General features: G+C 53.2%; 1 protein-coding gene across 1 annotated transcript; it reads right to left on the bottom strand.

Annotated features, from left to right (window-relative positions):
* Positions 1 to 2,317: 2,317 nt before the first annotated feature.
* On the bottom strand, positions 2,318 to 20,582 carry LOC122911418 (plasmolipin). The gene is made up of 4 exons (XM_044256079.1): positions 20,331 to 20,582; positions 6,959 to 7,132; positions 4,449 to 4,571; positions 2,318 to 2,987 (listed from the first exon to the last, which is right to left on the bottom strand). The coding sequence occupies exons 1-4, from the start codon at positions 20,463 to 20,465 to the stop codon at positions 2,871 to 2,873; spliced, it is 549 nt and encodes a 182-aa protein (XP_044112014.1). The 5' UTR covers positions 20,466 to 20,582; the 3' UTR covers positions 2,318 to 2,870.
* Positions 20,583 to 20,751: the final 169 nt, after the last annotated feature.

Below are 20,751 nucleotides of genomic sequence, written 5' to 3'. Positions count from 1 at the left end.
TGATGTTGACAGGTCCAAAGAATCGCTTATGAAAAATGAGAACAGAGGCAAACAGTTTTTTTCTGCTTAGAGGTAAAAAAAGCAGGCAAGCCTGCTGTAGCTAAGTATGAGCAGGTAGGCTTTCTGATTTTTTATAAAACAAACTAGCAGGGCACTTGGGGGGCTCAGTTGGTTATGTGTCTGCCTTCGGCTCAGGTCCTAATCCCAGAGTCCTGGGATTGAGCTCTCTGCTCAGCAGGGAGCCTGCTTCTCCCTTGCTCCCTGCTCATGCTTATGCACATGGGCTCTCTTTGAAATGAATAAAATCTGAAAAAATGAAAACATAAAAGAAAAATCCACCAACTAGAAATCTGTCTCTGTCCACATAGGAACTTCCATCCTCATGTGTCACCTATGATGGGGCTCAGGGCTTATCCTGGCCAGCCTCAGAGACAGCAATACAACTTACTCCTGTGGCCTCCTCACCTGTGGGAAGCAATATTCACCTGAACTGCGGGGTCGAAGGATCAGGGGTGGGGTTGGGGGGCTCAGGCTTAAGCCAGAAGCAAGCAGTCCGGTTAAGCATACTGACATCTGCAAGGCAATAGGCTGTTGTACCAGGGTCAGAAACCTTGAAGACTTCCTTAGGATTTTTATTTCCTCTTTAGCCTCAAAAGAAAATGGGTTGATCCTTAACACGGAACTTTCTTCTCTGGTTGAGTCCTGGAATGACTAGCAATTGCTCAAATTCTGAGGCACTTAAGAGTAAAAAGGGATGCTGTTTGTGTTTGCAACAGGCACGAACTGGGCCTGTCCCAGGGTGACTGGGACATGGGTGTCTGGCTACATCCCCAACCGCCAGAGCTAGAGTCGTTGCCACAACCGCGTGCCTCTACAGTGGCCCCCACACTGCCATCACCAGGGGCTCTGTCCCAAGACCCCTGCCCCCCCATACCTGAGATCATGGATAGCACCAAACTCTATACAGTGTCTTTCCCTCTACATCATCCCCCCGCCGTGATAAAAAGTTCAATTTCTAAAGACATGATAAGAGATGAACAACAATAAAATAAAACCATTCTAAACATATACTGTTAACGAAAGTTACTTGAGTCATATACTGTTAACGAAAGTTACTTGAGTGTGGTCTCTCTCAAGATCTCTTACGTCCTGTATTCCTCTGATGATGGGAGCTGACCCAGTGCCTACAGGAGAGGTGAAGGGAGGTGAAGGGCACACATGCTGAGGTGCAGTGTGACGTTGCTGTGAGCCTTCTCAGCAGGAGGACCATCTGGTTCCAGACTGTTGGCCACTAGTCACAGAAACCGCCGAAGGCGAGAACGTGGATCAGGGGAGACCACTGTATTTACATTCTGATTGTCCCCGGGGTTGTCCAAAAAGGACCAAGGGGTGCCCAGAAATGCCTTCAGCTGATCATTCAAAGCATGTTACTCTGGCAGCAAAAGCATGAGCTCAGTTGGGAGGACTGCCCCTCGCTGTGGTCTGTGCCAGCCTTCCGAAATCAAGCGTGGTCACTGGCTTTGATGACACGCTCCCTGAACTGCACAAAACCTTCAAGGGAGCTAAAAGGAGGGCAGTGTTGAGTCCAGCAAGATGACCTAAGAAGCCTAAAGCTAGAGTCATGATTCAGTGTTCAACTGAGACCCTTAGGAGAGTAAAAGGTTGTGTTCAACCTGTCGGGACACATGGCCAGGCAGGTAGGAAGTGGGTCAGGCCGCCTCTGGTAAAGGACGTCGCTAGTGCTGCTGAGTGACTCCAGAACTGGACTTACCCACTCCAGGTACTTGGAACCTCTCACTGCAACCCTTCCCTGCACCTTCCCAGAATTTATAAGCATCTACAACCAGGATTACCCAACACCTTTTCCAAATAAGTTCTTCCATCTTTATTTTTGTAAAAAAAAAAAAAAAAAAACCAAAAACAAGAAACCCAAAGAACAAAGTCACCACCAAGCACAGGACAACTTACCAGGCAAGGTCTTGATTCCCTCCCTCCTTCATGTCCCCCGTGCCTCATCAACAGTGTCAGGGAAGCAGTCGGCATGGTTAGCATTTCCCCAAGGGAGTGTTACAAACAAGGGTTGGAGGGAGGGAGGGAGGGAAGGCTGGCTGGGTATTTCATCACTGAGAAGTTGCTTCCAACGGATTGTTTGAAATGCAGGAAAGGAAGACCATGCCATCAGAAATCATACCCCTCTTTCTGCAAAGGTTTTCGAAGCAGCCTTTCATTTGGGGGAGGGTCAGAATTGTGTTTTATGGGCCGGGGTGGGGGGGCACCTGGGTGGCTCACTCAGTTAAATGGCCATCTCTTGATCTTAGCTCAGGTCTCAATCTCAGGGTTGTGAGTTCAAGACTTACAAAAAAAACCCAAAAACAGCAACAAAAAAACCCCTGTGTTTTAAGGACCCAGACCAGTTTCAAAAACTTGCTCTGTAGTCCCAGAACAAAGACTAAGATAAATACACATGGCTTGTTAGGCTTCTTCTACAGAAGGTCAGGGGCTGCAGGTCTGGAGTCCTTGTTAGTGTACTTAGTGTTGGTGAGAAGCCTGGGCCCCAGCCTGGGACACTGAGGTCTTCTAAAGACAAAGCAGAGACACTGAGAGGCCTGTATCCCCCGTCGCCTTCCACTACATACGGAGGATGGGCAGGCGGTCCCAGCCACTGGCCTCCTTCCAGCCCCTGTGCGTGCTGACTTGGGCCAAACCAGAGGAACGATCCTGATTCCTTAGGAGTCTGACGAGCAGAGCAGAGCAAGCGTAGTCCCTTCTAGGCCGACTCCACAGAGGGCTCAGGCCTCAGGCTTGCAGGCCGCCCCACGCTGGGACCTGGCTGCAGCCAACGGCCCCAAGGGGGCCATGGCACGCGTGGTCTAGGCGTAGCCCCCAGCCATCTGACTGGTGGCTGCATTGCTGCCCACTCCCCGCCAGGCCTGGAAGCTGAAGAAAGCGCTCACTCCGTAGGCAATCATCACTAAACACGAAAAGAACTGGAAGAGGAAGAAGACACCAAAGCTGAGTTGGTGTGCAGCATGGCAATGGGGGGGGGGGTCAGGGGGGACAGATACAACCACCAGACAGCCTCAGAAGGGCATATACAGTAAAACTTAACTAGAATAAGCTGCACTGGCAGCCACCCCAACTCCAATTAGCCACACACTCACTTCCCAAGCGTTTGTAGGGGTGCCAACATTACATTCTTGTCGGGGAAACCATGGCTAACCACGCAGCAAGGTAGGTCAGACTGTGACACGGGCAACTGGACAGTGTGCTGAGAGTGACCGAGGGGTAGGAGCTCCTTCAGACACACATCAGGAATTTAGTTTTAAAAAGACAATGTTCAGGGCGCCTGGGTGGCTCAGTGGGTTAAAACCTCTGTCTTCAGCTCATGATCCCATGGTCCTGGAATTGAGTCCCGCATGGGGCTCTCTGCTCAGCAGGGAGCCTGCTTCCCACCCATTCCCCTGCCTGCCTGCCTGTTTACTTGTGATCTCAGTCAAATAAATAAATGAAATATTAAAAAAAAAAAAAAAAGACAATGTTCAAAAAGTACCCAAGAAGGGTACCTAAGTGGCTCAGTGGGTTAAGCCTCTGTCTTTAGCTCGGGTCACGATCCCAGAGACCTGGGATTGAGCCCTGCATCGGGCTCCCTGCTCAGCAGATAGACTGCTTCTCCCTCTCCATCTGCCTGCTGCTCCCCCTGCCTTTCTCTGTCAAATAAATAAGTAAAATCTTAAAAAAAAAAAAGTATCCAAGGAATTCTCTGGAATCAGTTTATAGGTGGACTACACTGGCCCCTGCAGCCACATTCTGAAGCTGAGGAAACCCATGTCCTGGTCTTGCTCCTGCCCAACCCTGGACTGCACCTTGGCGTGTTCACCTCACTGAGCCTCAATTTCCTTGTCTGTCCAGAGGAACTGGTAGTCCCTCAGTGTGGAAGTCAAGGGGTCCTGTGAGGTAATGTCTGCACAGGGCCCCATGGACTGAAGCGTGACAGGTGTGGACAGGGTCGCTGGTATGCCACTGGCTGCTTGATATGAAGCCCAAGTCGGGGCTTCCTGAGAGAGCTGTAAATCCCCCCAAATGGTTTAAACCAAAAGGTACTGTGTGTGCCTTTTAAGACGGGTGAGCAGTTTTCAACAGATTCTCCAAGGGGGCACACGGACTATAAATCGGTACGAAGCACCTGTGTGCCAGAAAAGTTCAACAGTGAACCCAAAAATCCCATTTACCATTGAGAGTATTTTCAAGTTTTGCAGTTCCTTGAGGTTTACTGCTAACTGTGGAGGACAAACCTGCATGTCCCTAAGCCCCTCCTGAGAAGGAGGTCCCTTGGAGGTGGCAGATGCTGGCCTCAGACCAGGGGGTGGTGGAAGCCCAGAGGCACAGACTTGGTTTGACCCGCCCCTCCCCCATCACTGCCAAGGGCGCCCCCAGGGACCCATACTCACAGAGGCAGCCGCACGCTGGTTATAAGGCCGGGTGCCCTTCAGGGACGTCAGCTCCACTGCGGCAGAGCAGGTGATGAAGGCCGTGATGTAGAGAACAGTTGCACCCACGTTGAATATCATTAACTAGGGAGTGGGGGGAGGGGAGAACAGGCTAAAGATGGCAGACTCTTTCAGTTGCCCCCAGCACACTCCTTTAATATCGAGAACAGAGGCTGGGATTCAAGGATGGGGATGGATACATGGGTCTTTCCCACTATCCTCCTCAGGGTGGCAGTCCACATGGGGTCAACCCATAGGCCATCTAAGCGGGGAGCATAAACACACATAAGGCTGAGAGGGGAGGGGAAATAATGGGAAGGCCTAAAGTGATCTGGTCAGGGGAGGGGCAGTGACAGCCCCACAAGGCAAAACTCCATTCCCAATGGCAGGAGACCAAACAAAGGCCATCTCTGAGAGCACCAGCTGAAGAATTCCAGGGCCACGTTATTCCATGCAAGCCTGGCCCCCACGCATGGCACTGTGGGCCTTGGTCCTGAGGCTGGCCCTGGGAAGACCTCCCATCCCTCTCTGCCCCGCCATGGGGGAATCTCTGTCTGCCTTTTGGCCACATCCTAGATTCAAGGCCACCATGTCAAACGCCAGGGTGAGGACCTAGCTGGATTCTGGGGCTGACTGGCAGAAGGGATGCTCGGATGGCAGTCGGGCCCAAGTCCCATTTCCCTAGCACTTGGCCCCTGGAGCCCATAAACAGTCTTAGCAGAGATTGCAAACTGGTGGCCCTCAGGCACATTTGGTTCAACCTATAGATTAAAAAAAAAAAATTACCAATATTCTAAAATGAGATTTTTTTAAAGCTTTTTTTTTTTTTTAAAAAGATTTCATTTATCTGAGAGAGAGAGAGAGAGAGATAGTGAGAGAGCGCATGAGCAGGGAAGAGAGGGCGAAGCAGGGAGCCCGACGTGGGGCTCAATCCCAGAACCCCAAGATCATGACCTGAGCTGAAGGGAGATGCTTAACCGACTGAGCCACCCAGGTACCCCGAAAATGAGATTTCATATGAAAACCCAAAGAGCTCATATAAAACTTTCAATCTTAAAATATCAAGATTTGGTACCAAGGGGCCTGCATGCCCACTGACAGCAGGAGCTGGCTCCCTACAGATGGATGGGTACAGGCTCTCCAGAACCCCTCCCTCAACCTATATCACTCACTCACCTTGCCCAGGTCCGGTAGGGAGCTTGTAGTCCCCATTCCTGAAATGCCAATTTGACAATCCCAATCCAGTCGTCTCCAGATGCAGCCAAGCCTTATCTGCCAATAGGCCCGGCAGCCAAAGAGACACTGCCCTGCTATCTTGGCCCAGGAAAGGAGCCTCTTTCCAACAAGAGCTGTGGCCGGAGCCCCAGGTCTGTGCTCAGAGACACTGAGGTCCCCGCCATCTTGGGAGATTTCTTTCTTCAAGGCTCCTAGGACATGGCCATGACCGGGACTGGACCCTAGCCAGGAAGTCCAGCCGTCCCCTCCTCAGCCTAGGATCTTCCCTGCAAGCCCAGCGGCCACCACAAACACGGCCTGGCTCCTGCCAGTGATGTCAAGATCTAACAAACCCGTTCTGTCTTGAGGATGACTCACGTTTCCTCAGTTTAAACAGTCATTGAATTCCACACAATGCCGCCTAGTCCCAGCCTTGCTTGTCTTACAATCATGTGCCTCTCTTGCCTCGCCGCTCACTGAAAGCCTCAGACCCCAGCTGCAGGGGTTTTCCAGGTCAGAGAAAAAAGCCCAGCGCGAGCTTTCTGAGGCTGGCCGGGGAACTTCCTATGGCCGCTCTCAGCTCTGTGTCCCGAGAAGACTGACCTGGACAAAGCGGGGAGGCCACCCTCTCCCAAGCTGTTGGGGCCTTATTCTGGGTAATTCCTGATAGTCTGGCTGAGGGCTGGGAGAGTCTTGACAGACCTCCTGAAACACAGGTTCAAATCCCAACTGCCCCCACAAAACAGAAAAACACTTTCAAGATTCCAAATGCAGGGGGCTCTCCATTCGAGAGCCCTCACAGGGACACCTGGGTGGCTCAGTGGTTAAGCGTCTGCCTTTGGCTCCGATCATGATCCTGGGGTCCTGGGATCGAGCCCCATGTCCGGCTGCCTGCTCAGCGGGGAGTCTGCTTCACTCTGTCCGTCTCCCTCTGCCTGCTGCTCCTCCAGCTCGTGCTCTCTCTCTCTCAAATAAACAAGTAGTATCTTTTTTTAAAAAAAAGAGAGAGAGAGAGAGCATGCCTCACTTCTCCCTTCTCTGAAGAAAGCCAAGTCTATGGTCCTCCTGTATTTGTGGCCATGGATCCTCCCTCCCCCACTCAGCTCTACAGCTGGCTGAGGGCCAACCCCCACCAGCCACATCTCAGGCAGGGAAGGTGCCTCTGTCACAGCTGCACACAGAGGCAGATGGGTCAGCCTTGAGGCACACACCCCCCACCCCCCACCCCCCAACGCCATGCTCCCACCCAGACTCACCACCAGCGGCCAGGGCACCATGTACATTTTCATGTGCAGCTGAAACAGGTAGAGGATGAAGAAGACGATTGTCACCAGCCAGAGGAAGACAGCCACGAACATGACCCAGCCATAGGCTGGGTACAGGTGGTATGGGGTGTCGGCAATCAGGGCCCACACTAGCAGCCCCAGCACCTGGAGGGACGAGACAGGGCCAAGAGTCCCCTAGAGCCCCCAACACTCTGACCAGAGGCCACGGGGCTCACTCTGCAGGACACATTTCTCATTTAGTCAAAGAAACATTTATTTGGCTCCTACTGCATACCAGGTAAGGGAGTTACCCTTGCCTGGTAACTCCTCCTTTCAGATCTCAGTTGAAATGTGGCACACCATGGGACACTTTCCCCCTGGTCCTCCAGTCTGGCTTCTAGAACACTTCTTTTGTGCCCTCCTGGCCCCCCAGGCACCCACCACCCAGGACCAGATTCTGTTTCCTTCCCCTGACTTTTGAGTTCCTTGAGAGCAGGACAATGACTGTCTCACAGCTGCATCCAGACACTCAGCACACCTCCCAGGGAGCCATCCTGGCCTCCTCCATGGCTTTCACCCCCTTCCTTGCTGCCCGAGATCCCAGAGGCTGAGGCACCCTCCCTTCTCCACAAGGGCATGCTCTGCAATCTCTAGAGCTAGGCATGATTCAGCGCTAGCGCTGAGGCAGGGAGGGTCTAATGGGGGGCTCTGGAGAAAGGCTCCCTTGCTGACAAAGATGCACCAAGACAACTGTCCCTCTTCTTTCTTGGATGGCGTCCAGGCATTGTGGGAGCAAGGCTCACAGGGACCCTGCCACAGCTGGAGAATGACCTAATCATCAGACAGATCAGAGAGAAATGGCTCAAGAGCCAAATCCATCTCTGGCTGCTGGTTCTGGAAACAAAAAAGGCCCCTTGGCCAAAAGCTCCTATACCAGCCCCCGGAGAGCTAGTGCTCACCAGCGAGCACAGCCAGCACTGGGAACCTGCTGCGTGCTCCCACCCCAGCGCCCCGCCAAGGACTGAAGGCATGTTGCGTACCCATTCCCCTACATGTGAAGGGTCAGGACAGGAATGACCTTAGCTGAGTCCAGAAATCTGTAGGACAATGCTCCTTTCTCCTCGTCCTGCCCCTCCTGCCCAAGAGGCTGGGGAGGGGTGTGGTTGACTTTTCCTCCCAGTGGGAGGTGGAGCCCTAGAGCCTGAGAGCCAACAGCTGGGCTTTAATCCTGCCCACACTGTTGGACTCTGGGCAAGCTCCTTTCCCTCTCTGTGCAGCTCCCAGGGGACAATTCCAGTCTCCCCACCAGAATTCAGGTCCTGTGAGGAGTCTGAGTTTGGTCACTGCTGTATCTCCAGGGCCCAGAGGTACCTGGTCAGTAGATGTGTGTGCAGAACTAACAAGCCTCGGTTTCCTTATCCATGAAATGGGGGTCAGAAACCTGCCCAGCACAGGAAGCAGAGGTGAATCGGTGATGTGCTCCTGGCCTTGCTCCCCTCCACCCACCAGAGACGGGCTGGCAGCAGCCTGGGTGGCCCAATTTAGGGGTGAGGAAGGCGGCAGGGCCTTGCCTGCAGGCACGCAAGTAAGGGACAGAGCTGTTACCAGCGAGGACCCAGAGCTGGGGTGTCTCAGCACAGCACCGCCAGCTTTTACCACCCATCCTCCGGCACCCTGCCTGAGAAGGACATTATGAGGGCGGCCAAGAGCCCCCAGAGCTGGGTGAGGCCACTGCTCTGAAAGAGAACCACCCCCTCCAACACAGCTTGTTGCAGGATCCTCCCAGGTAAGAACCAGACTCATCAGGTACAATCATCCTTCCACCTCAAGCGGGGTCCTGATGGGCCCCCAGACCAATGTGCTGCCTGCTCCAACCACCAAAAAAGGAAGTCAGAAAATGCACTGAACTGAAAATCAAGAGAAGACCAATTTGGCTTCACCCTAACATGTACCTAACACTTACTGGTATGATTACTCCTTGATTTGGCTGCAGAGATCACTGAACGCCCATGCCAGGCCTCAGGTAAGCCACTCCCTGTTTGGTTCACGGTTTCCCCATGACCCCCTCATTGGTGTGTACTATATATTTCCCCCATTTTTCAAACAGAAACTCAGAGGGAAATATCTGGCGCTGCCCATGGTTCCCCCCAGGGTTGGGGGTAGGGCAGGATTTGAACCCAGCTCTGACCTTCTCTGGAACCCAGGCTACTGAGAGTTACTTAGTAACACGGGAAAGATGAGGACACCCGAGCTGTCCCCTGGCTCTGCCCTGCCCCTCCAGCCCAGCCCTGGTTTCCAGATCAGCAAGCGCAGCCTCTGACAGATAAAGCCGCCGGATAAGCAGCGGGAATTTCTGGGGTTCCTCCTGGCTTTGCCAACCTGGCCCTGTGCCCTGGGAGCCGCCTCGGTTTCTGCCCTCAAACAAGGAAAGGTCCACTCTTCCCTTGGAACCAGAGAGACTGGTTTTTCCTGTCCACTCTCCCCCCGTCCCAGGAATCTGAATGGCGCACCCCAACCCAGGGTCCAGGGAGACCCCACTCAGGAGAGGGAGGCCCCACATTTGCCAACCCCTCTGCTAGCCTGACAGCCTCATCCCCCCTCTGGCCAAAGACCCCTCCTGTAGCTGGAAGAAGGGGCCGGAGGACCTGTCCTGTGGTCTACTGGACAAGAGTAAACCCCACTTTTCAGAGGGAAGGGGACAGGAGTAGGTAGCCGAGGGTAAAGAGCAAAGGAGGACCACCTGTCTCCAGAGTGTGATCCAGGCCCCTCTGACCAGGATAGTCGCCTTGCAGCTCGGGTGCCCCTCTCTGGGACCATTCATTCAACAAGTATCTATCGAACACCTACTACTGTGTGAGCCAAACAGACAAAACACCTGCTCTCCCAGAGCTCCCCCTCTATGGAGGGGACCCAGATAAAAGCCCAGTGCATCGATGAATGTGGGCAAGCAAGCCACAGGGCAAGGGGTAAGTGCTACGGAAAAAACTGCAGCTGAGAAGGAACGGGCAGTGCGGTCATTTGCAATTTCAGGTAAGAGGCCAAGAAAGATCTGGGAAGGTGACTTGTGAGCAGCGGGAACAGCAAGGATTGGCCAGGAGAGGGGCACGGACCAGATTCTCGTTCAGAGCCTCCAGAAGGAACCAACTATGTCAAAATCTCGATTTCGAAATTCTAGCCTCCAGGACTGTGAGACAACAGATTTCCATTGTCTGAAGCCGCCCAGTTTATGGTATTTTTGTGATGGCAGCCCCAGGAAACCAGTACATCTTTCTTAGTTACTCTTGGACAGCCAACGGATGTCACAATCTGACCTGTGATCCTGACATCAGTTCTGATGGAGGGCTGGCCTACTACTCCCTGGGTTCAGGCTTTGGCCCTGCCAACTTACCAGCTATGTGACCCAGGAAAGTTGCTGGACCTCTCTGTGCCTTAGTGTCCTCATCCTCCAAATGTACCTACCTCAGGGGGTAGTTCTGAGATTAAAGAAAGTAATACATGTAAGGGACTAAGATCAACGCGTTCCACTGTCATTATCAACCTGAGAGGCTGGACTGTGGGTTTTCCAATCCATTCTCTGCCCATATTCCTGAGGTAGAAGTAATTGTGTGTGTAGTTCCCAGGGGTGTGAGGCCTCACTGAGATAAAGGACGTATCTAAACTTAAACACGAGGCATGGTGCCTGGCAGCTCAGGGCCCCATGCCAGTGTGGGCCCCACCCGTCTTTCAGATAAGGCAGCCGGGCTTATCTGAAGGGCAGGCCCCAGAAGGGGAGCCCTGCCCGGCCCTAGAATGCCTCCTGAAAGCACACTCCTTCTGTTCCTCACAGGCTGAGGGGTTCTGGGGAAAATCCTTCATCCTCAGACCTCAGTATGCCCCTCAGGACATTGGGAGCAGGGAGGTTCCACTTAGTGCTCTCCAAGGCTCCCTTCAGCCTAGGCCTGACACTCCTCCAACTACACACCTCCTGCAGCGGGGCCCAAAGCCCTCTCCCCCTGGTACTGGAGGGACCCCTCCATCCCCAGCACTAAGCTAAGTCTTTTCCCACCCAAAGACGGTCACTCTTCTAATCCCTCTCCACTTCCTGGGCTGGGTCAGATCCTTGTGGATTTGCTGTACGACCTTGGGAAAGTTACCCAAACTTTCTGATGTTTCTTTTTCTTTCTTTTTTTTTTTTTTAAAGATTTTATTTATTTGACAGAGAACACAAGTAGCAGAGAGGCAGGCAGAGAGAGAGAGAGAGAAGCAGGCTCTGTACTGAGCAGAGAGCCCGATGCGGGGCTCGATCCCAGGGTCCTGGGATCATGACCTGGGCCAAAGGCAGAGGCTTTAACCCGCTGAGCCACCCAGGCGCCCCTTCTGATGTTTCTTTATCTGACATGTGAGAAGACTGAGCAGGTACACCCATCCTGGTCACCTCACAGGGGTGTCATTGCAGGTAAAATGCTGTGAAGGAAAACGTCAACAGCTGTAGTGGTCAGGTGTGGTATGAGGGCCGTTGGGATCTCTGGGAAGGAGTGGAGAGGGGCTTACCTCCCAGAGTGGGGTGCCTCAAAGAGTGGCAGCACCTCAGAACCTGGATGCTGACACTGGGGACTCAAACTCAGCCAAGGCAGGCAGGTCACAGAAATGGCCAAGGCCGTCCAGGCGGGGAACTGTGGAGCGGAGAGCAGCCTACTGGTGTCAGAGGAATGCAGCGGGGCAGCCAAGACTTCCAATTTTCCAAGAGACACTAGAAATCTGAATTCCTATGTGAAATCTTCAGCTTTTTAAATGTTGGCAATGAACCCAAAGGTTTTGGAGATAATGTGAGAATGGGGCCCCACCCAAAAGCTGCCAGAACTCCCTTCTCTCCACTGCACTATCCAGGAAACTGGAACCCGGGGGCAACATGAGCCCTTCTGGGGTTCCCTCTCACAGGGACACATCTGGGCAGCTGAGGACACTCTGAACTTGGCCTGGCCAGGCCCAGCCTCCACCCCTGCCCTGACCCTTCTTCCCACAGTGAAAGGGACTTTATGGGGACAAAAGCCACCCATTGTGTCACGAGAGACAAAGGCGCAGGGGACAGAGGCTCCGGGGCGCCTGGACTGGCCACAACACACCCACACACCAGCCCCTCCCTGTGCAGAGGTGGCGGACTGGGGTAGGGGAGGGGGCAAGGAGACAGCTCCCTGGAATCCCTGCACTGTACACCCCAGCACTCGGGAGTCCTGGGGGCCGCTTCCCAGCTCCACCACCGGGGGCCACAGATTTCACTCTTCTCAGCCTTCCTTTCACTCCAAAGCTCTCATTTGGCCTCTCCCACCTGGGCAAGCAGGACAGGCCAACCCAGACCAACAGCAAAGGGCCTGTTAACATCCAGGGCCGGGCTCACTGGGCTGCCAAGAAAACCAGCTCACCCCTCTCTGCCCACTAAGCAGGTTCCCAGTGGCCATGGGGACCAGGGCAGCGCCCCTGCGGCTCCCTGAGACCATCAATGAGCAGGAAATCGGGGCCTGGTCCTCACTGAGTTCCAGCATCAACCAATCACCAGCTGTCAAGGAGCGACAAACACCTGACCCTGCCACATGTACGAAATAGCGTCCACCCACCATCCGTGGTCTTTTTTTTTTAAGATTTTATTTACTTATTTGACAGAAATCACAAGCAGGCAGAGAGAGAGAGGAGGAAGCAGGCTCCCCGCTGAGCAGAGAGCCCGTTAAGGGGCTTGATCCCAGGACCCTGGGATCATGACCTGAGCCAAAGGCAGAGGCTTTAACCCACTGAGCCACCCAGGCGCCCCGCAGCCTCTTTCCATGTACACCTGGTTAAGCAACCACCCGAGGGCACCCAGCCCTTAACACTGAATTCAAGGCCATGCTTGCTGCTGGGTGTTCATGGGAGTGTCTTCCCCAGTCTGGGCCTGAGGGGCCTTCAAGGGCGGCCTTCGCAGTTCTGTCACAAGCACAAACTACCTGTACTATATTTTTACTCTGTATTTTCATGTATTTGGAAGATTTTTAAGGAAGGTATTTCATTTATTTTTGAAATACGTAATCTGTATGACATGGCATGTAACAAAATGGTATTTTTAGCACGTCTCCCTCCTACCCTGATACTCAGTTTCTTCCCCAGGGGCAAACAAGAGGGGTCTCTTAGGTATCTCTCCAGGAACTGTGCATGCACGCACGCCCACACACCCTCTTTAAACAGGTGCATCTCTATATATTCTCTCTTCCTCCCATACACACAATAGTATTCTACACACACAGTTTTGCACCTTGCCTTTTCCACTTAGCTATAAAGCCTGGAGACTGTCATTACAGAGAGCTGCTCTCCTATTTTCTCAGAGAGGTAAGACGTTATCTTTTCACGAACTGCAAGATATGCCACTGTACACATGCGTCATAATTTACTATAACAGTATGTATCAACTATGTTCCTATTAAAAAATAAATAAGGGGCACCAGGGTGGCTCAGTCAGTTAAGCATCTGCTTGGGCTCAGGTCATGACCCTAGAGTCCTAGGATCAAGTCCAGCATCGGCCTCTCTACTCAGCAGGGAGCTGGATTCTCCCTCTGTGCTCTCTCTCTCTGACAAAATAAATTTTAAAAAATCTTTTTTAAGATTTAATAAATAAATAAGTAAAATGCTGATGAGAAATTAAAAAGAAAACAACAACAGTGGCACCTGGGTGGCTCAGTGGGTTAAGCCTCTGTCTTCGGCTCAGGTCATGATCCCAGGGTCCTGGGATTGAGCCCCACATCGGCCTCTCTGCTCAGTGGGGAGCCTGCTTCCCCCTCTCTCTCTGCCTGCTTCTCTGCCTATTTGTGACCTCTCTCTCTATCAAATAAATGAATAAAATCAATAAAAAAAAATAATAAAGAGGGACACCTGGGTGGCTCAGTTGGTTAAGCGGCTGCCTTCGGCTCAGGTCATGATCCCAGCGTTCTGGGATTGAGTCCCACATCGTGCTGGGATTGAGTCCCACATTGGGTTCCTTGCTCAGCAGAGAGCCTGCTTCTCCCTCTGCCTCTGCCTGCCACTCTGTCGGCCTGTGCTCACTCTCTCTGACAAATAAATAAAAAAAAGAAAGAAACAGAAGTCCGTGTGGCATAAAAAAGCACCATGAGCAAAGTAAAAAACAACACTAGGAAAAAAACATTTGCAAATCATCTGGAGGTCCTAATAACTGGTAAGACAGACTTAAGACTCCACAGAATGGAGAAAGAGGGCAAACAGACGACAAATACAAACAGCTCTCCAACATGTTTTTCCAAGGCCAACCTCACTCATAAGAGAACTAGAAAACGCTACTACCCAGAGTGATGGCGGAGGGGGGGTGTCCTGATTCACCAGGCTGGTGACCCCTCCAGAGGGAGTTTAGCAAGCTCCATCAAAATCACGAACACTCAGACCCATGGCCAGCAGTCCCGCTTCTGGAAATGTACTGGACAGATGCACTTAGTGGCTTGTGTGTGCTCATTCACTGCAACAGGGTACAAAACAGCAGGAGTGGGAACCCCAGGTGTCTGTCCACAAAGGGATGGGCCCCCTGAGTCCCAAGGCAGCAGGTAATGGACCGCTGCAAAGCCCTAAGCCAGCCATCGTACTCCATGCACGGAGAGCAGACCACAAGACATCTTCTATATGAAAAAGGAGCAGACACAGAGGATATGCAGAGAAAGACTGTACTCCTTGGGTAAAGTGGGGAGAGGTGGGACTCTCCCGCCAAGCCTGTGCCTCTCTCAAGAGTCTGAAATGGAACCTGGGAAACCAGGGCGGGCATGGGCGGGGTGACTCTAACTGGAAAGGACAAAGATTTTTCAGCCTGCTCTTTCCCAGCCCGTTTTATTCTGAACCGTAGTAAATATATTACCTATTAAAGAAATTCAGAACAGGAAGGATTAGAGAAAGAAAACACCCAGCACACTATGTGCTGTCAAGGGGGAAAAGCACTGAGGGGCACACGCACAGAGTGTTCCCATCTGTGGTTTTTGAAGTGAGGACAGGGGTCACGTGCAGAAAAATGCATAGACTCAGCGTGGAATGCTGCCTTCCTGCAGGCGGTTACCTCGGGGGACTGGTCCAGGACTGATCCAGGAGGAGAGAGATGACACTCGAATTAATTACTCTTTGTATTGTTGGACGGTTCTGCTGTGTGCCTGTGTGATTTTCTCAAGAAGACAATTTTTTAAAATGCGCCCATCAGTAGAGAAAGGGCTACATGAACACTGGCTGACACCAGGATATGCAGTTAACAGGGAGGGACAGTAACAGAAGAGATCTCAGGTGGCCTGGGTGTAAGAAATGCAACTTACCAAACAAAGGAGAGGGCATAAAACCATCCCCATTTTTCACAATGCACAGGAAAAAGAACTGGCAACTCCCTACAGGGGTCCCCTTGGGGAGAGGGGCAAGCAATCCAAGAATAACTTTGGCCTTATCTGTAAAAGGTTTTCATTTTGTAAGGAGAATGTGTTCACATATTTATTCCAAACACTCAACTCCCTCCAGGCCACAACCGGTGGGGTGTGTGGGTGGAGATAACAAGACCAAGCACTGGTTTCCTCTGGGCACAGGAGGTGGACCAGCAAGCTTGCAGGGCCTGGCATGATGTACCCAGGAGACTGAATCCACATAGCTCAGGGCTAAAGAACACCCTGGGAGGCCCCAGCACTGCACTTCCAACAAGATCGAGCTCTGCTCATACCTCGGAAACCCCCACAATCTCCTCCGGGCAGCCTCTTGTTGGAGGACAGAGGGGACTTGCAGGCCTTGCCCTGACCCCCACTGGGAGAGGAAGGTGAAGTACCTGCTGGGACTGGGGACAGAGCCAGGATTACGGCAAGGAAGAACCTTCTAATACTGCCAAATGCACGAGGATGGTGCTGGCAGCCTTGAGAGAGACTGTGCTCCCCGTCGCTAGAAGCATGTAAGCTCGCGGGACCTCTGGGAGCAAGCATGAAGAACCCTATGATTCTACGGCTCTGTGAATCCTAACTGCCCTTCATTCCAACACACACGGCACTAAGCCCTTTACAGCACCATATTCCACATTCCTCACTATTCCATAGTCACTATTTTACCAACAAGGAAACAGAAGCTCTAGGGTATTAGGGAAGGTGCAAGATCACACAGCCAGGAAGGAGCAGCCAGGATCTGAACCCAAGGCTCTCTGCTTTCAGGCCAGTGCTCCCACCAATACTCTGCATCACCCACAGGTCACTGTGATCTAGTGGTGGGTGAAGCTTCTGATATTTTGTTCAAAAACGGAAATGGTGTGGCCACCTCCAATTCCAAGAGGTCCAGCAAAAAAGGACAAAAGGTGCAAACACTGATTGGCCCATTTATATGGGCTTTTATGCCCGAGGCCTCAGGGGTGCCTTCTGACTGCAAGGCTTTTGGGCAAGCTATTCTAAGGTTCATCTGTCTGAAACCTCCTTCTTACTACTCCCTTCCTTATAACTAAACCCTTCAGAGCCCACTTCTGTCAGGAAGCCTTCCTTAGTGGCCCTGGCCCTAGATAAATCTCCCTCCCTTAAGGAGGTCTCCCTTCCTTCCCCTCCAAAGCATCCCAGGAATCTGTAACCTCCACCAAAAAAATAAAAAAATTAAAAAAAAAAGGAAGCATAGCTAGAGCCTCGCTTTGGATGTGAGTGCAAATTCTGACTGCCACTCTACCCTGTGTGACTTTATATACAAGTTCCTCACTCTTTGCTCATCAGTAAGCCCAGGTTAAGCTATAAGGATCAGTTAACCACACCTTCAACAAGATTCCTTCCACCCCCTAGCCACACCCCTGCAACATCAAAACCTCCAAATTTTTTTTTTTAAGATTTTATTTATTTATTTGACAGAGAGAGAGATCACAAGTAGGCAGAGAGGCAGGCAGAGAGAGAAGGGGAAGCAGGCTCTTGGGGCTCCCAGGATGCCAGGACCATGACCTGAGCCTAAGACAGAGGCTTTAACCCACTGAGCCACCCAGGCACCCCAAAACCTCCAGATTTTTATGACCAAATGAGCTGTCTCTAGCTCAAACTTGCCTGCTTGTTTTTTAGATGCTTATCTGCATAAATTCATCATGTTTCCCTTTTTGCCTAGGCCGCTAGGAAACTCAACAAAGAATCAACAGCCTTAAACTTGCCACAGATTCCTGGTACAATGACCTCTTTTGGGTCTCAAGTCAATACTTTCCCCTCCTACGCACACAACATGAACTTTTAGAAATATATGACTTTAACTCCTGTTGTAAGAAGCTGAGTATCACATTCTGCCTAATGTTCTTTCTGGAAGCAGATGGTTGGGGGGGGTGATAAATCAGTTAACACTGAAGTTGGTTCTTCAGGACCCACTTCAATACCAGACAAAGAGCACATTTCCTCTCTGCCCACCCCACCTCCCTCCTCCCACCACCACATCCTTTGAGAAACAAAGGAGAATTAGCTTTCATCTTCCCATTTACTGCCTCCTCCATGCAGCCCTCCCTGATCCCTTTGAGAAAAGCTCATCCTCTGGGCACCTCCCTCAGACCAAGAGTAAGCAGGCGCTGGGCCTTTGGGGGTTGGGAGGGATGACCACTCCATCATACCCTCAAAAGCACCACACCCTGTACCCTGTGGGAGCAGAGCAGAGTGTGGTGATTAAGAGCATGGGCCAGAAAAGTCAGCCCACACAGGGCTTAGATACCAGTTCCATCACTCTTAGACCTTGGGCAAAGAACTGACCTCTGAGTCTCAGTTTCCTCACCTATAAAAAGGGGAGAACGGAGTATATAAAGCCCTTGCCAGGAAACCCAGAGCCTAGTTCACACCTGACTGGTGGAAGCTTTTTGCTTCTCAGCAGATGGTAGTGCCTGTTGGGTTAAAGCCCCCTAGGAAACCAGGAAGCTGTCCACTAGAACTGTCTGTGGCCAGAGAAACAGCTCAGGAAGCAGCTTCTCCCACACGTAGGTTGGTTAAGGCACTAAAAGGTGCAGGTCTTCAGAAGTCTAATAGGAGACCCTCATCCCCCCACCCCAGCTCCAAAAGTACTGCAGGGGGAAGGGAGCAAAGGAAGGCCACCTCACTCACACCCAGTCCCTCAGTGTCTGGACACCTAAGCAAGGCCTCCCAGCAAGTCACACACCCTGTGTAGACCCAGGGTTGATTTCCGTGCAATGGGACAGAAATATTCAGGACTGGGCTGCTGGGCCCACAGGGACTGACAAATCAGAAACAGCAGCCTCTTCCCAAGGGATCTACCCAGGTCCCAGCAGGTAAAGCAGGGCCCTCTTACTCTCAGCTCAAGTTCTCACTTGAGAAAGCAGCCCATGCTCAGGTCCCATCAAGAAGCAGCTAAGCCTAGGGCTCCATGAAACCGCCCCCCACCCCCAGAGCCCAGCAGAGCTCTCTCCCTATCTCTCCCCATGGCACTCAAGGCCCTCAGCTTCTGACCACCTCAGAAACAAGGGCTTCAACTCTAGCTGTACCAACCCAATCCCCCCCAACTTCCTTTTCAGTAGTCCATCCCCAAACCCTGGCTCCCACATCAGCTCCCCCCACCAACTCTGAACACCCTCTCCCTTCCTCTGCCAGAGTTCAGTGAAATCAAAAGTTCCCTCTCCTTCAGGAACTTCCCAGGACTCCAAATTCAACTGCCTCTCCTCTGCCCCTTCAGCCCAGCCCTGAGGCTCCCTTCCCTCTCCCTGCCACCTTCTCAATGGTCCTGAAGTGCAGCCTGCAAACCTGCCAATTTAAATCAGGCCCCATGGGAGGTCTTACCCACCCTGAGAATCTCCAGAACAACTCTGGGAGAAGATTACAAATGTAGATTTCTGGGCTGCACGTCCTGAAATTCCAATTCCACATTTTTTCCAAGGGGGTGGGGATTAAGACTCTACATTTCAGGGGGCACCTGGGTGGCTCAGTGGGTTAAAGCCTCTGCCTTCAGCTCAGGGCATGATCCCAGGGTCCTGGGATCGAGCCCCACATCGGGCTCTCTGCTAGGCGGGGAGCCTGCTTCCCTTCCTCTCTCTCTGCCTCCTTGTGATCTCTCTCTCTGTCAAATAAATAAATAAAATCTTTATAAAAAAAAAAAAAAAAAAGACTCTACATTTCAGGGCGCCTGGGTGGCTCAGTGGGTTAAGCCGCTGCCTTCCGCTCACATCATGATCTCAGGATCCTGGATCGAGTCCCGCATCGGGTTCTCTGCTCAGCAGGGAGCCTGCTTCCCTCTCTCTCTCTGCCTGTGCCTCTGCCTACTTGTAATCTCTCTCTGTCAAATAAATAAATAAAATCTTAAAAAAAAAAAAAAAAAGACTCTACATTTCAAACCTTTCCAAGAGAGTCTGAGGCTGGTGTGGGGGCTGAGGGGCCAGAGACAGATCTGTGAAACCCTGAAACAGAGCTAGCACTGACCTAGGTGGAGACAGGTGCGAGGGGAAGGGGCACGATGTGTCAGACCACCCAGCCTCTCAGCCTTCCAACCAAACCAGGATCAGGCAGGATGGGGACGACCGACATGCCCTAAGAGAAAATGGATCCTGGCCCACCTCCAGTTCCACCTTAGTCCTCTGGACCCTCAGTTGCTGGGGAAGTCTCCCACAGGGGCAGCCACCCGGCTTCCTGACCCACCAGAGGGTACCGTGGGAAGAAAGAGAAAACCGCCAGGCCTGAAACCAGCGTGTGGGGAGAGGGGTGTTCCCATCAGTCCGACTCTGCTGGGATCCGCACAGGGTCTGGGAGGCATCGGACCCTTGCAAATGCCTCTGGTTTCCCACAAATCCCTCCCGCCGGCGCTGGGCGCGGTATCTCGGCCCCAAGGGACCGGCCAAACCGGCTGGAACCCGGTGGGGCAACCAGTGGAAGCCAGAAAAGCCCGGTCCCCGAGCGAGAGGCCAGGGGCCGCGCCTAAAGGTACGCGCCGGAACCGAGTTGCACTCTCGCTTGGAAAAGGAGCGTCTAGGGCTCGGCCACGCGGAGCCCCTCGGAGTGGACTTTGCTTCACTCAGGCCGCGTGTCCTGGAGGGCTCTCCGTGGCAGAGAGAGACAGAGAGACTGAGACAGAGAGGCTGGGGGACAGAGAGGCTGGGAGACAGAGCGAATTGGGCGCAGTGACTGTGCGTCTGTGAGCGCTCCTTTGGTTGGCCTCCAGTGACCACCTCGCGGGACGATGGGGCGCGCGCGAGTGGGCACTCTGAACACGGGTGCCCGCGGCAACGGGGATGTGTCGAAAGGGCTGAGAGTGGTCCCGGGGGCGTGCGTCCTGGAGGCGCCCGGGGGACAGGGGCGTCGCGGCGCGTCGGAGCCTAAGGTGAGGGAGTACTGGGAGCAAAGGAGGCAGCCCCGAGCCCTCCCGGCCCGGCCGCCCCCAAGCCGGACCCCGCGGCCCCGCGCGCGCTCACCAGCTGCAGCAGCATGAGCGCACCGAGGCTGGAGCGCACGAAGCCCAGGTCCGGGCGCAGCGCGGAGACCGAGGCGCCGGCGCCCTGCGCTGGGCTGCTGGTCCGCGTGCTCACTTTCGACGGGAACTCGGCCATGGCGGTTCCGCTCGCTTCCCGACGTCTCTCCGGCCGCCGCCGCCGCCGCCCCTCCCCGCGGTGGGTGCCGGCTGCCGAGCCGCTCCTCCCCCGGGGCTCCCGCTCCCGAAGCGGCTCCCGGCGCAACGCGCGGCGTCGGGGCGGGGAGCAGCCAGCAGCCAGGTGCGGCCGAGCTCCGGACCCGCCCCCACCGCGGACCCGCCCCTTTAACCCTCCGCCTGCCGCCGGCCGGCTCCGGCTCGAGCCGTTCGTGGCCGCGTCCACTTTCCAGATGGGGCAACTGAGG

The sequence above is a fragment of the Neovison vison genome, chromosome 7, assembly GCF_020171115.1.
Source record: "Neovison vison isolate M4711 chromosome 7, ASM_NN_V1, whole genome shotgun sequence".
NCBI lineage: Eukaryota > Metazoa > Chordata > Mammalia > Carnivora > Mustelidae > Neogale > Neogale vison.
Note: the sequence above shows the minus strand (reverse complement) of the source record. Positions and strands in the feature narration are given on the sequence as shown.